Source organism: Lissotriton vulgaris, chromosome 1_1 (genome assembly GCF_964263255.1).
Source record: "Lissotriton vulgaris chromosome 1_1, aLisVul1.2, whole genome shotgun sequence".
Classification (NCBI taxonomy): Eukaryota; Metazoa; Chordata; class Amphibia; order Caudata; family Salamandridae; genus Lissotriton; species Lissotriton vulgaris.
In genome coordinates, this window is record NC_141685.1 from 1,110,085,307 (window position 1) to 1,110,101,216 (window position 15,910).

At 48.8% G+C, this 15,910-nt stretch overlaps 1 protein-coding gene across 1 annotated transcript in view; it reads left to right on the forward strand.

The window, feature by feature from the left end:
- Positions 1 to 745: 745 nt before the first annotated feature.
- The window catches only part of LOC147748697 (mitochondrial adenyl nucleotide antiporter SLC25A23-like), a 214,700-nt gene continuing 199,535 nt past the window's right edge, over positions 746 to 15,910 (forward strand). The window contains exons 1-2 of the mRNA XM_086963605.1: positions 746 to 2,178; positions 4,580 to 4,706. Coding sequence (XP_086819731.1) covers positions 1,651 to 2,178; positions 4,580 to 4,706 — 655 coding nt within the window. The 5' untranslated portion in view covers positions 746 to 1,650. The remainder of the gene's footprint in view (positions 2,179 to 4,579; positions 4,707 to 15,910) is intronic.

Genomic DNA, 15,910 nt, shown 5'->3' on the forward strand with positions numbered 1-15,910 from the left:
TACTGTTTTAATGTTTTTTTTATATGTGCTTTTATGATTTCTATGGAATCAAATAAAGCTATCTTTGACTTGACTTGACCCACACACTGACCTGTCAGACCAGCCCATCAGACACCGCCTGATTGCCCTATGGGCAGGGCACAAGTCCTTAAAAACGAAGTGGAGGGATGCTGTCACCTTTCGTGACGTCACGACAGGAAGTGACGTCATGAAAGGTGGCTTGCACCAGCGGGCTCATTGCCTCCCCTCGCTCACCCTTTAGATGCGATTGTTCAACGCTCGGTGGCTCATGTTGCCTCTCAGGACCAGGGTCACATGGTCAGATTCCACTGCCTGTTCTCTGTGGCGCTAGCTTACTCGGAAATAACTTTTAAAGCACTTGGCCTCTCTGGGACGAGAACCAATTTCGTCCCTGAGAGGCCAAAGAGTGAAGTCCAGCTATTTGGCAGGGTGACGGCGTCCACCTGGTAAAATAAGTGGGGGGACGCCGTCTACCCGCGTGGTACCTCGACTCGAGCCCTGCCTATGGGCCAGTCCGACACTGCAAAGGGATTCGCTCAGCCTAGGGGCCTTGGGCTGTTAGAACTCCTGACACGGGTTCCGGCAGTTGTGTTAACAAATCGTCCTTTGTACCTTTAAGGACACCTTGTTATTGTCCGGGCTCTTGCTCGGGACACTTGTGTTTATCTTTAAGTCTGACCCGCGCTCCGCTGCTCTCCCTGGGGGTTCTGCTCGAACTCCTGCCGTTGGAGCAGTTACACCGAGGACGCCAGAGGGGCGGGCGGAGGTTCCCCGCTCTCCCGAGCCTCTAACATTAAATCTTCTTCTCTTCATCTGGATTTCTTTTCCGACCTCACTTAACGCCGGCTGAAGAGAGTAGTGCAGGCTTAGTGCGAGAGGCCTCGGGCGCTGGCGGGAGCCCGGAGGGGAGGGGAGGGCGGCTGTGGGCAGAGCGTGGAGAGGAGGCGGTAGGAGGGGGGCTGAGCGCCGGAACCAGCTGCAACCCACTCTCAGTCTACCCCCCCTCCTGAGATCCGCTGCGGGCGGGCGCAGGCACCAGACTATCAGCAGCTCAGGCTCGGGTTTCAGAGCTCAGCTGAGCACAGAGCAGGCTGGGACAGGCAGCAGAGGCGAGCAGGCAGCCAGTGGAGCCGACTGGGCACCTGAGAGCACGCACAGCAGGCAAGAGCCGGATTAGAGAAGGTAGCGCAAGAAAAACCGTGGAGCACAGCAACCGGAACAGGAGGAATCCGGAGCAGGCGCCGGCATCGCCCACCCCGGGAGCAGCGTAGAGACCATAGGAAGCAGAGCACCCACCGCCAAGACAGGCGTAGAGCCCGGGGCCGGCCGGCAAGAGGGTGAGCAGCACCGTGCAGGGCCAGAGCTGGCACCCAGCACTGGCAGCAGGACGGGCAGCATCCAGCCCCAGGAAGACCAAGCGCCTAGAGGCGTGTAGCGCCCAGAGGAGTGTAGCGCCCAGAGGCGCCTTGCACCCAGACAGTTACTAGTTAGATCAGTCCGAACACTCCGGGGCCAGCAGCAGGGCGGGACTGGACTGTGGCACCGGAGCCATGCCACCTTAGGGCACCCGGCAGTGGCATCAGGAGGCCTGGGCCCCGGCGCCCGAGGAGTGACTGAACTTGGAGAAGCATGGCAGGCATGGAGAGGCGACCCCGCGGCGAAGAGTGCGGGCACCCCTCCTGTGGCACGGGCCAGAGGCCAGGTATGGGCACCGTTCAGAGGGTGGCCGCGAGCCAGCGGATCAAGAACCCCGGCTACAGAACTGTGCTGAGGTCAGCGGGGTGTCAGGGAAGCCGTGACCCCGAGAACTGCACTGTGCTGGCACCGGGGTGGTGCCCGGGGCAGACCGGATCGCAGATCGGACTCGCCCGGACACCAGTTCGATATCAGGGGACCAGGCACCCCCAGATAGCAGCCCTCCTGCCTCTAGCCTGGTGTCAGGATGAAAGAGCCCCCCATAAGGGGCATGCCCATGCACCTGTGGGCAGCCATGATAGGCTGGCGGCACTGGCAGCGCACAGGGACCCGGAAAGGGAGCTGCTCTGGGCCCGGCTCTTTGACCAGCTGGACACCAACAAGGATGGCCGAGTGGACATTAACGAGCTGCGAGAGGGGCTGGCAGCGATGGGCTGGCACGCATTCACCAACGTAGAGGAGGTGAGTGTGGCATCCGTGGGAGGGCAGAAGGTGAGACTGGCACCCAGGGCACGGGGAAAGGGAGGAGGGGGTGGGATCCGTGGGAGGGGGCGAGGAACGGACAGAAGGTGAGACTCTGGCACCAATGAGGAGGGAAGAGGAAAGGCTGGAAGGTGAGAAGCACGCCCATGTGACCTGGTCGGAAAGGGCCAGGGAGGGTGTCAGGGGAGCAGGCATCCTGAGGTGGGAACCCTCCGGACAGTGGTAGGGTGTCAGAGGGACAGAACCGGAGGGGGAAAGACGGAAAACGAGAGGTATACTTATGGAAGAAGAGGAGAAAGGGTAGAAGGGGAAAGTGCCCCCCGCTGGGAGGGGACAACGAAAGGGTGAAGGGTGACAGTCAAAGGAGCTCACAGGAGGGAGAGAGAAAAGGGCCAAGAGCATTGTATTGTAATTGCATTTATATAGCACTTACTACCCCTGACGAGGCGTCGAAGCGCTTTTTCGGCGAGTAGCACGCTACTCCGGAACCCATAAAAGATTAGTGGGGAGTTTGTATAGTGAAAATCTGAAAGTGATTTGAGAGATGGATATGTTAGTCAGTTATTTGGATAGAGAAGGTTGGTGCATTCATGGAAGTGCAACATGAAAGGGCTGGTGGAGAGTTCCAAGCCAGTAGGGCACGTGAAGGGTGGAAAGTGCACTCACGGAGGTGAATTGCGGTGGCCCGGTAGGTAATCCAAAAGCCCCACAGGTCCGGGAGGAGGGAGGGATGGAAGGGGATGATAGCTGGTTAGCAGTTGAAATCAGCTCCTGTGGGACAGGGACAATAAAGATCTGGCATGTGAGTAGAGCACCCACGGGTTTGGGACTGAGGATAGCTGAGGGATTAGTGGGTCAACCATAGGCAAGACATGTGGATGCTCAGTAGCCAAGAGTGGGGCCCAGAGGTGACAAGAGGGGTCCAGCTCTTCCTAAGACTTCACCCAGACACTGTTCACAACTCCAGTGCTCTGTGAGCAGCAGGTGCTGCAGGGCCTAAATAAAGTCTCACCCTCTCTCTCTTGACACCTCGGTTTTGAAGACCTTTCCTGTTTTATTATCCACTGGTCAGGTGTTTATATTCACCTTCTCGAGCAGCAAAGAGGGCAAGGCCTCTTAACTTTGTTGGGTAGCGATAAGCATCATTGTGGAAAGGGAAAGCTCGAATCTGGGCAGGTCAATGGGGTGTTTTTGAGCAGACGCATTTTTATACTAAGCAGGCAAATGATACCTCAGGATAATAAGATGGAAAAATATTTTTATGTGTAGTGCATACATAGTGGCCGCGTTAGAAAGCGTATGGGGTACTGTGTGGTCCTGTTTAAAAATATAGCGTTAAGTAGCAACCAAAAAATGGCTAAAAAACAGTCAACCTATTGTAAAGTACTCAAATTGGCTCAAAACCAGCTAACAAGGTTCAGTCTGATACTCCTACATCTGGAGTAATGCCTTCATTAGGGCACTGGCCTGGAGTTAAAAAAGGCCTTCCTCCCTTAGGAATCCACGGCTCCGTTCTTCCAGACCTTTGTTTGTAGTGACGCAGAGCGCTTTCTCTCCAGGGTTTTATTTGCTCCTCGTGGGGAGGGTTTTCAAAGTGAGCAAATAATCTTGTTTTTGTCTGGGAGCAGTTAACCCGTTCTATTGGCCAATTCAAAGAGAGATCATTCGTCTGCTTTTCACGCAAGACGTTAATAGTCAGTATCTTCCCAAATGAGACCCCAGGAGGATGGCGACTTGTGACCCCTCCTCCCATTTCCAGATTACCAACCCCCTCTTGGAGGTGTGTGTGGGGGGGGGGGGGGGTATACATCAAATGGGATCTTTCTCTTGAAAATGAACCTAGATGGCCTGGGGGTCTCAGTCCAGTCAGAGTCCACTAAAATGACATTAGGGAAAGTCATTCCCTTCCTTATGCGCCTTCCAAATAGACGCAAATCCTCTTTTCTCTAGTTCTAGGTGGTGCTGATGGGCAGAAGCAGGGGGTGTCCAGTGGAGGGGGGAACTGTGGGCGCACGAGCAATCAAGTATTGAAATGAAAGGAGTTGAGAACGAGGGGGCACCCAGGGCTGGTGAGGAGAGGCCATCTTGCATCACTTGGGAGTGAGGGGTTAGATGGGTGATAGGGGCACCCATGGTTGAACATAGGATAACCGTGATAACTGTGCAGTGTTGGGTGGAGGTGCCAGGGCAGTCACCATACAGCAGATGGCAGAGGTGCATTTACCCCTGGCTGTGGAAGTTCCTAGGGCGCAAGTGCTCTGGTGTCCTGGGTTGTGGTTGGCATTCAACCGGTTGTCAGTGGTCTGTGTGTCACATTTGTTGAAGGCCCTCGGGCTGCTGGTGCTTCAGTTCTTCTCACGGCCGCTCTTGTCCCTCCCAGGAGATCCTCAAGGAGGGTGACAAAGACCAGGATGGGCAGCTGGACTTTGAGGAGTTTACCCGCTACCTGCAGGAGCGAGAGAGTAAACTGCTCCTCATGTTCCACAGCCTGGACAAGAACAACGACGGTATGCAACAACTCCTGCCCCGCCTGCGCTCCTGCAGCTTCTCAAGGTCTCTCTCTTCTGTGTCGCAGACTGCCTCCCCCGTCTCCTATCCTTTGTGCTTTCTTACCTCTTGTGTATTTCTTACCTTGCTTGTTTCCTCCTTTGCCTGTCTCTGTCACAATCCTGCATGTTATTTCGGGCTCAAAAATTCTCTTCCGTGCCCTTAAAGAGGTGGCACATGCCTGGTTGCTGGAGTTATGTTATATTTGCTTATATAGCGCACAGCTGCCCCAGCTAAGGGGCGTCCCGGCGCTTTTAAGCCTGTCAAGCCAACTTTTAGTTGATGATGTTTCTCTGATTGGATCCAGTACCACCATTGCCCTAAACACCAAAACCCATGTGCTACGAACCCTTGTACTCAATCAAACGTGACCACATATCTACATTCGGCTGTGACCATTTACCCCAGACCAAATATTTGTGACCAGTAAGCTTTCCCCCATCCTCATGTGGACATAGACTACTTTTCTCACGTTCTACTATCCCTGATTCCCATGTGACCACTGAACCTTACTTGAACCAGGGGCGTAGCTTCAGTGGGGGGTGTTTGACCCCTCTAATAAATGTATTTTCCGATTAATAATTCGGGTATAGGTGCATTCAGTCATGTATGGTGAGGTGTCTGTAGAATTTTACCAGGACTTTTTGCATACACACAGACAGAAACGCACACATACTGTAAATGTAAATGTGTTTGTATTTATATAGCACCTTCTACCCAGAGGTCTCGTAGCGCTGTATTCATACCGCTGTGGAACCCATCCTGGCTTTCCCTGTGAGATGTCCACTCCTGGGCACCCCCAAGGTGAAGCCAGGCATCCTAGCATTGTGGGGGCTGTTGTGGAGATTAAGCAAGCTATTGCCCAGCGTTGCAGAGTGGGACTCCATGATTGGACTAGGCACCGAGGCGAGAATTATCAGGTCCGGGGAGATTGAGTCCAAGAGCCGCCGAGGCAGGAATTGAACCCTGGTCCCGGGCCAAACCTCTGCATCAGGGTCTGCCGCTCTAACCATTGAGCCACGCTTCTCCACGCTGTTCCTCTCGGTTTTGAAAGTACTCAAAAATTTTATTTTATAAAATATTGTTTTTTCTTTCACTTAGTACTTCTACCATTCTGCATTCCTCTCCTTTTTTACTGCATGTTAGGCCCCTCTTATGCTCCCTGCTTGTCCTATAATTTTCTTTTTACATTATATGCCTGCTGGATTGTTGGGAAATCTGAAGCCTACATCTTCCTAGTCTTACTGACCAAGCTACGCCCCTGCTTGAGACCCGTATCCTCATGACCCATTAAACATGACCTCAATCTAGGGAAAGCCTTGCTGTATGAGAATGTCCTTATCCTGGGTAGTATACAAAGGTAACAGTTACCAGGGAGAAGGCAAGTGCAGAGACAAGTAGGACAACATAAGATAAATTGAAAACAAAACACAATAGACCCAATCAATAACACAGTCCTTTAGCAAAGTTCTCGCCACTCCCTTAGAGCTGTAACACATGACTGCACATTGCAACATAGTAAAATTCTATTTTTTTTAAACTGTCATTATCTTTAAAATCTTATGATTTAAGAAATCTGTAGGTGGAAACTGGTAGTACACGAATATATTACAACAGCATTAGACTCTCCTCAAATTGCCCCAGCTTTCGATCAGTGCCTCTAATTAAACAAGCACTGGCGTTGCCAATAGGTCTCGCAGTAGGAAAGTTGGAGCTATTACAATTGCAAATAACAATGCCTTTTATTTTTGTTTTCATTTTAAAAACATAAAGGGCTTTGTCATTTACAAAACCAATAGCTCCAACTTTCCTAATGCGAGACCTATTGTGCACTGCACAGTGTGGGTGAAAGTGGCACTGCGTGGGTGTGAATGGCTTTGAGTGAGTGGCGTTGCGTGGGTGAGTGGCGTTGCGTGGGTGAGTGGCGTTGCGTGTGTGAGTGGCGTTGCATGTGTGAGTGGCGTTGCGTGTGTGAGTGGTGTTGCGTGTGTGAGTGGCGTTGCGTGTGTGAGTGGCGTTGCGTGGATGAGTGGTGTTGCGTGGATGAGTGGCGTTGCATGGATGAGTGGCGTTGCACGTGTGAGTGGCGTGGCGTGGATGAGTGGGGTTGCGTGGGTGAGTTGCGCTGCATGTGTGAGTGGCGTTGCATGTGTGAGTGGCTTTGCGTGGATGAGTGGCTTTGCGTGGATGAGTGGCGTTGCATGTGTGAGTGGCGTTGCATGGGTGAGTGGCGTTGCATGGGTGAGTGGCGTTGCCTGGATGAGTGGCGTTGCCTGGATGAGTGGTGTTGCGTGGATGAGTGGTGTTGCGTGGATGAGTGGCGTTGCGTGGATGAGTGGCGTTGCGTGGATGAGTGGCGTTGCGTGGATGAGTGGCGTTGCGTGGATGAGTGGGGTTGCGTGGATGAGTGGGGTTGCGTGGATGAGTGGGGTTGCGTGGATGAGTGGGGTTGCGTGGATGAGTTGCGTTGCGTGGATGAGTTGCGTTGCGTGGATGAGTTGCGTTGCGTTTGTGAGTGGTGTTGCTTGGGTGAGTGGCGTTGCGTGGGTGAGTGTGGGCTTGCGTGGGTGTGAGTGGCGTTGCGTGTCTGAAAGTGGTGCTGTGTGGGTGAAAGTGGCACAGAGCCTTTGATGTGGCCTGGCGCAGGAGAAATGCTGCTGCTGGGAACAGATGGCCTGGCCGTGAAGCAGGGGGCGGGGCAGCGCTGGGGAAGCCTGTGGGAGGGTGATTGATGCCTTTGATGTGGGGAGGGAGGAGAGCCTTTTGCGAGCCTTGTGCAGGAGAAATGCTGCCGATGCGCGTGCATATTACACTATTTCACGTTTTTCATTTATTCTCTTTTACTTGTAAAGGGGCCATTATTAGTCCCAAACTATAGAAAAGTTAGACCGAAGTGTCACTTTTGGAACATTAGTGAAACCACACCACCACACAGCATCAGCAAGCGTGCACACGCAAACTGGAAACTGATTAACAGAGATCTCCTTCCCAAAATGTCTAATTGACAACGCATTTCGTTTCACGCAGTATGCTGCTCTGTGAGCAAGGACACGCTGTACTCTGCAAATGTGGGAAAGTGGGCAATTTTATATATGAAGCTTGCAGAAACGACATCACCATAAATTATACCATAAAATATATATTTCTCGTGGCAAAATTGCAAAAACGTTTTACTTTTTCAAAAAGTCTAACACAATTAATTAAAATGTTCGAAATCGTAAAAATAAATGTGACTCAAATAACAGATGAATGAATCAGCCTGCAGATTTCAAAGGACATTATTGTAGGCGATGCGATGTGGGTAAGTATAGAGTGCAGGCACGGTGAAAGGAGATGCGTGGAGGATGGGGGCGGGCTTGGGAAACAGAGTACGGCCGGCCATGAATAATTAGGGGAGGAGAAGCCCTTTGATGTGCTGGGCTGGCCCTGAATGCGCGTGCTTGTTCACGTGAACTTCATGAAAACCGCGGGGCTGAAAGCCCTTTGGTTTGACGATGTTTTCGCCACTTGAATTCTCGCTCCGCTCGATGCGCTTGCGCACATCGATAGGTCGCGAGACCTAAAAACGCAGTTTAGAAAAATGTGTGCTGTTTCTTGTGCAACTACTCTCTACGTCAAGCTCAAATACTCTGGCCCCATCAAGAAAACAAAATGGTGGCCTGGGAGGCTTGTGGAAGGGGCCGAAAGGGAAGCAAAATAGAGCAGTTTCCCTTAAAACATTGTAACCTCCATTGGCCATAGTCCTCATCGTTTGTATGTGTGTATGTGGTATTTGTATGCCGCAGATCTAGCCTAAAGGCAATGAAGTTGGCCTCAAAGGTCAATGAGTGACTGGACGGGTAGCCAGGTTCTGAGAGTGGAGGTGGGCTCTTACCTGAAAACCCATCTGTTCGCAAAAGAGTGTTGATTTACCCTGAGCTCGCCACAGTAATCAGTTGAAAGAGCTGCGAGGCCTCCGGGTAGTTATGCGCTATACAAGTGCAATTTTTCATTTCATTTCATTTCATTACTCTGTCGTGAGGTATACTGTACTTTAAAGAGTTGTGTCTTCAGCTCTTTCCTAAATTGCAGCAGTCTTGATTGATACAGTGATATCTTTATAGATCTTGGGTGCCTGGATACAGAACACCCATTCCCTTTTTTTTGTTTGTTTGTTTCTTTGGCGGGGGTTGGCGATGGATGCAGCTGGAAAGTAACAACGTACATAAGATGCACTAAAAATGACACTTGCTCTGACAACGCAAAACACACTGGAAGTTAAGTGAGCTAATTTCCAGAAAATAAAACATTGTAAAACAATAACAGACACCAATAAAGCATAAAGAAAAAAACGCTATTGATTTACCTCAGACACAAGGACAGAGTACTAGATAATTTTAGCAATATATTTGGAAGCTTTTGCAGGCAAACCCAGATGCTGCATCTAAAGGGAGTTAATTACCAGGACTTTTGTAATGCAATTGAGATTTGGGAAAAGCTGCAAGGAGACGCCTTTGAAATCAGAAAGCACAGCCTGGCCTAGAAGTGCTGTGTGGATCAACCACTGCAAACACCTATGACGGCTGATTTGATGCTTCACATAGAAATTCTGATCTCATCAACCAAAAATGTACAGCGAAAAATCACCCACCAAAATCCACAACAGAGCTGCGGCTAACAGGATTTAGGAATAACTTCAACAGAAGGAAGCAACAGCAGCCACCGAGGCTGATTCTAAATAGAGCTTAGAAAAAATAGTGTCCACAAACTAGGGTTTCACAACTTGTTGTAACTATATGGGTGGAGGCAAGCTAGTTCCTGGTTTACATAAAAATATCAGAATGTGTTGTAGAAATATGGGTGGAGGCAAACTAGTTGTATTTATATAATTAACTTTCTGCGTTCAGTAACTGCGAAAGAGGGCTCCTCGAAGAGTTCTCCGCTGAAGGTCCAAGCTCTTTCTGGTTGTAGCATTTGTGAAAAGTGAGCAGTGTCGCAGTACGCCAATTGTTCATACCATTTAGAAGTAAACCGCGCAGCCGCCTCTCCATTTGAAGTCGTTGTTATGCTGCATTGCTGGGATTGACATGTGTGTGTGGGTGTGTTTTGACTGTAATTTGGATCAGGATCAATTTTTTAATCTTATTTAATTCAAGTAGCTCTGGGCTGCCGCGTGGCAAAGGTAATAGGCCGTTTATTTGCCAGACACTGAAGTGGGATCAGCCTATGAGATTATGGATACACAGTGTTGAGTAATACATCAAACTGAATTGTGGATTTAATGCAGGCCTGGTCGTGGCAGACTCAAGGACTGCAGCGTTTTGGGAGTTGGCTTTCACCTGCTAGACTGACAAGAACCAGAAGTGATGGGCTTCAGGATAGTTTAGACTCACACCCTAAAGGCTGAGGGAACAAAACTTTAGCAGTAAGGCATTTATTCTTATAACGCCATTTCCATAAACAAATGTACAGCTCTGTCACAAAGTAACATTTCAAAGTAGATTGAGGCAGCTAGATCTATCTACTTAGCACAAGAGGCTGTTACCGTGGTGAATAGACATCAAAGAAACAAATAATTGAATGACATTTTTTTTCACAGTAAATAGAACAAGCATTTGCAATGCAATAGGTCTCGCATTTACACAAGTTTGAGCTTTTGGCATTTTAAATGGCAATGCCTTTTATTTATGTTTTGGTTTTTAAAACATAAATAAAAGGCATTGTCATTTACAATGCTAATAGTTTAAACTTTAGCAAAAGTGAGACCTATTGCATTGCAAATGCTTGTTTAAAGAACACCTCAGACACTACTTCCCCAACCTACCAACCTTCAGCGATAGGATAAAACTGCAAGATGCCAAAAGTAAGTCAAAAAATGTGATTCAAAAGCATCACAATCTTCTATTCGTCTGGACTGTGTAAAACTTAAACCTCAATCAGAAGGTTTCTTAGTCCTTTAAAATTATCAAAATTGGTGAAATACAGACACTGGCCTGGACAATTTAAGTAGGCCTCTAGTGGCAGCAGAGTGCTTTTAACCACTAGGAATCTTAAAGATTTGCCGCGGAAGAGGTAGATAGAACCTGGAGAGTTGAGAATTAATTGGAGAGCTGGAAAGAGGAAAAGCTGAACCAGGACATTTTAACGACACTCCGCAGGATGAACTGCAATTTAAAAGGAAAATTACGTATTTTCCTTAAACAAAGAAGGGATATTCTGGGAAAAGTAAAGGGCGAACCAGCACTTGCAAAAATCTGGCATACATTGCTATTTATAGTACTCTCCTCATGCCAAACTCGGCGCAGCCATTTGCTGTGTTGCAACGAATCTGAAGAATTCTGCGTTGGCAGGTGGTTCCACCAATACAAAAGACTGACATGGTGGAGTTACCAAATACTGACTGCACCACTGAGGTACGAGTACATGAAGGCTCGGCAGAGGTAAAAGGAGCAAGTAGTTAGTAGCATTTCAATCTAAAACATGCTGCTCAACAAAAATCTCTTAATAATGCAATGCCTTTAACACAGCTCCGATCAACTTGGCTTACAGCACTATTTTTTAGGAAAGACCAACATAGCGCACCAAAAGTGCAATTATCCCAACTGGAAAGTTCTAAGCATTGGTATTGCTTTCACCTGCTTTGTAGAGAACGTAACTGACCAACACGATAATATAGCTGGGCCTCGCACTGTCATCAAAAACCGACACCTTCAAATAAACTTATGGAGGGAGGCCTTCGGGAGATCGTAATAGCATTGACTGGAAAAAGTATCACAATAACAGAACTATTAGTGTACCCAGTATAATGAAGTACTTGATACATTTAAGGCTCACATTGACAACGCAAGGTAATCATCCTATTAAGAGCAGTCGTCTTTTCAAAAGCTCCCTTTCAAAACAAGGGCTCAGCTGTTGGACCGAATGTTTCATGAATGATGACTGGGCACATAGGTAACATACTGCTAGGACCAGTTCTTCCTGTTACAGCTACAGTTTACAGAACACGTATTCAGCAAATCCTTTCAACATTTAAACCAGCGTGATCTGTGGCTCGTGCACTCGCTCACGAAGGTGACGCGCGCGTTCACAGCCCGTGTCTCCAAAAGTGCGCTAGCAGACATGGTCTCCTATGTGCCGGAAGTCCCGCCTCCTCGAGCCCCCGAGAAAGTAGAGGAAAAGTCCTCCCGCGGCCCGGGGCTCCCGTGAGCTGTGGAGAGCCCCGGAGCCGCCTGTGCAGAGGAGTAGCCTTTTGTCCCGCGGCCCCAGAGAAGAGCTGCAGAGCCGAGGAGTCACACCGGGAGCAAAGAAAAATGCTGCGGAAAGAGCCCCGAGGAGCGGGAGCTCTCGTGTAGCCCCCGCCAGCAGAGCCCGGTGAGAGTCGTGAGGTGAGGGGGGGAGGGCTGGGGGGGGGGGAGAGCTCCGGACCTTTGCCACAGTGCCACCGAGCGGCCCCACCTGGTCAGCAGGGCCGCTCCAACGAGACCCCCAAGAAAACGCTGTATTGCCCTTGCAGGCCGGTCCTGGCCTGCATGGCATTATGGGCTGCGCCGCATATTAAATGAGCGGCTCTCCCGCTGCTCCGGGGAGAGTCGCGCTGGCGCTTCGCCGCTTCCTGGGCCCTAGGTGGGGGGTCCGGCGATTGACTGAATATAGAGACACTCCGCACGTTTAAGACGCGTTGACGCCAGCCCCTTTTAAGAAGAAAAAAACCCCCAAAACTGACAATGTAGCGCGTGCACCGCCAAGCAGCCAAGGTGCCAAAGCGCGCCCACGAGGTAAAATCTCCGGCAGGAGAAGCGCGTGTCAGTCTGCTGTCCACATTCCCCCAAAAGTGATAACATTAGTTGTCTCGCCCTAGACAGCAAGCTTTGCTTTGCTTTCGTCTAGGCTCGACCTAAAAATGGTTAGGGATGGGTATCCAATACGGGGAATTCTCCCATCAACCCTTTTTGCAGAGAGTGAGATGCTTCTGGACAGGAAGCATCCTTTTGAATCCCTCACAGTTTTCTGCTCACCCCATTACTACACGGCAACTTATCCTGCCACCCTGCGTTCAGTACCACCACCGCCCTACCCCATTAATAGACTTTGTCCCATTCCAGACTTCTACCAACAGTCTTGCCCAATATGTCTTTCCCATCGGTAGGATACCCGCTGCCTCACTCGATGCTGAACAGAAACAGTATTTGGTGAAAAGTGTTTTCAACAATGTCCCAGTGCAACAGCTGCTACTATAGAGCAGTTTGCCCACCAATGGATCTAGCTAGTAGAAGTGGCCCAGTTGAGTACACAGAGTACACCCATTGTCTTTACCAATGAGAAATATTACAAATGAGCAGCCGCTTTGCCTGAGGCAATGAGAACCGACCCCAGTGAGTACACCCCATTGCCTCAGTCTATTATATGGTCTCCATTTCAACACTCCACTTTGCCTCTGTCAATGAGAAACTGTCCAATCGAGCACACGTCTTTGCCTCAGCCAATGACAAATTCTGCAGTTCAGCATGCCGCCTTGCCTCAGCCAATGAGAATCCATCCTGTATCATGTTCCAAAATGAGGATGAGTCCTTTCACATGGTCTTCTTGAAGGGCACACCTAACAAACACAGAGGCGCTTGTTTATTGGTGGGGGTCATTGTGGGCCCTCGCAACCAGTGCAGTGCTAAATCACGAGCAACATTATTTCTAGATTGGCTTTTATATAATTTTAAGCAATTTGAGTTTCAGGACCCAATTCTCTTTCCAGAAGGAGCACCATTGAAGGATGCAAACTGCGAAATGCATGATGCTTTATTGATTGTATTGTAACATTTATATAGTACCTCCTCTCTGTGGGGGCACGGTAGCACTTTCCTGCATGGGGGCACATTAAACAGAGTAGAGTGTGGTTGGAAGGGTGTTGTCTTTCTTTTTGATCTATGTGGTAGTTGTTTCCATGATGGGAGTGGTGATCACCGAAGTGCAGTTATCGTGTTATGAGACATATTGATTTGAAGTGTCATGGGTGGAGAAGTATGAGAGAAAGGCACAGAGTGCATGGTTTTCAGTAAGCTGGCAGCTTTGATCAGCCTTGCAGTTCCCGTTATGGTATTTCCTATGATCACATCCACTTAGGTGGCTATCGTACAGATCTGTCTATTTTGAGACTTGTGTTTATGGTCCTGAGCAAGCATAAGATGGAGGAAGAGATGGCCAAGATGTCTAATAAGCACACATTTGATATAATCATCCCATAAATGATTGTCATTGATATCAAGAAGCGGGCATAGTATGTAATTAGCAAACACAAGGAGCTGATGGACAGAGCACTGAAACTTTTCAGACACTCACCCCCCCCCAGTTACAGAGCTAGGTTGAATCCATCATTGTTCTTTAGCTCGCTTCGCCACCCCAGTTCAGACCCAGCCATATGAATGGAAGGTCGCAGCTGTAAAACCACTACAAAAAAAACAACTTGCGGACCCCACTACCCTCTCAAACCTACGACCAATTTCTCATCTTCCTTGTCTTAGTAATATTACTGAAAAAGTTGTCAACCATCAACTTACTACTTTTTGGGAAGAGGCCAATCTGCTTCACCCTAACCAATCAGGTTTTAGATCTCAGAGCTCTACAGAGTCGACCCTACTGTATACGGCTGAATCCCTCAGAGCAGCTCTAGAACAAGGAAAATATGTGGTACTGGTCTTATTAGACCTGGCGGCGGTGTTTGACACGGTTTCACACGTCTCTCTTCCTTTGGCATATCGCACACAGTTCTGGCTTGGCTAAAGAATTTCTTGCAGGACCGAAGACAAGTTATCACTTCAGGTCCCTATAAATCAGGAGTTAAATCAATGCTTTCCGAGGTCCCTCGGGGGTCAAGTCTCAGCCCTACTCTTTTTAATGCCGATATGGCCCCCCTAATTAGGCTGACATCGTCATTTAACATAGAGAGTATATCATTTCTTTGAAATGAAAAAACATAGAGAGTATATCATATGCGGACGATACGCAGCTAATTCTTGTCTTGGAGAATAACACAGCTCGGCATAAGAAAATCTACACCAATGTCTCACTGCTACCTTCAACTGGATGAAGACCAACCATCTAAAATATAATTATGAAAAAACAGAAATATTACCGCTAGGAAAAGGGAACTTTTTCTCTCCCAAGTCCTGGTGGCCAGCTGACGTCACCCCCACCCAACACAGTGAATTTGGTTCGAAACGTAGGAATCAAATTTGATGCCACTCTTTCCTTTAAACAACAATAACTGTCAGTTGCTGGGACTTGTTTTCACATTATAAAAACGCGTTAAAAATTCTTTGACTTGCTTCCCATTGCTGCCAGACAGAGAGTTGCTGTGTCCTTAATAACATCAAGACTTGACTACTGCAACAGCCTTATTGCAGGCACAAATAAGGCCGTTTTCCACAGGCTTCAGATGATCCAACATGCAGCTGCACATCTAGTGCTGAAATGGCCTAGGCAGTCATCTGCATCAGCAGCCCTAGAAATACTTCATTGGCTGCCAATTCATAAACGCGTCCTTTTCAAGGTTCTGCTAATCACTTTCAGGACAGTCCAGGACAAAAGTCCCCTCTATATTCGAACCAAATGCAGGCATTATTTACCCACTCGGAACCTCAGGTCCTCCAATGCCAACTTGCTGAAGGTTCCAGCGTTTAGACTCATTTAAAAAGGAGGGAAATCACTTGTAGTAATAGGGTTGAAGGCCTGGAACATACTTCCTTTCAAGCTCCGTCAAATTCAATCCGAGACTCGCTTCAGGAAAGCTCTGAAAACTTGGATCTTCACTACATCTGACTCCGTATGGAGAACTCTAATCTAATACCTTCTTCTTCGCGTCTCTTATGCATCTAGTATGGGTTCATCAGCAAGGATTTCTATGTTGCCGCTTAGAGCCATGATGCTCCTTTTGAAGTGCAAGTGCGCTTTATAAGTGCCAAATTACATTACATATGCAAATCAGTCTGACCCTGTGCCTCATGGGAACAGTCCAGCCCGAACTGCAAAGCCAGGTCCTCCCTGGACCAGAAACAAGCATCCTGGGACCGGTTTCGGGGTAACACCCCTCATCAGCCATGCTAGCTTGAATCCAGTGGCAAAGTGAGCACAGGACCCATGTCTGGGCATACCCTGCCAATGTAGGGAGGAGCACTGAAACTTTTCAGACACTCAC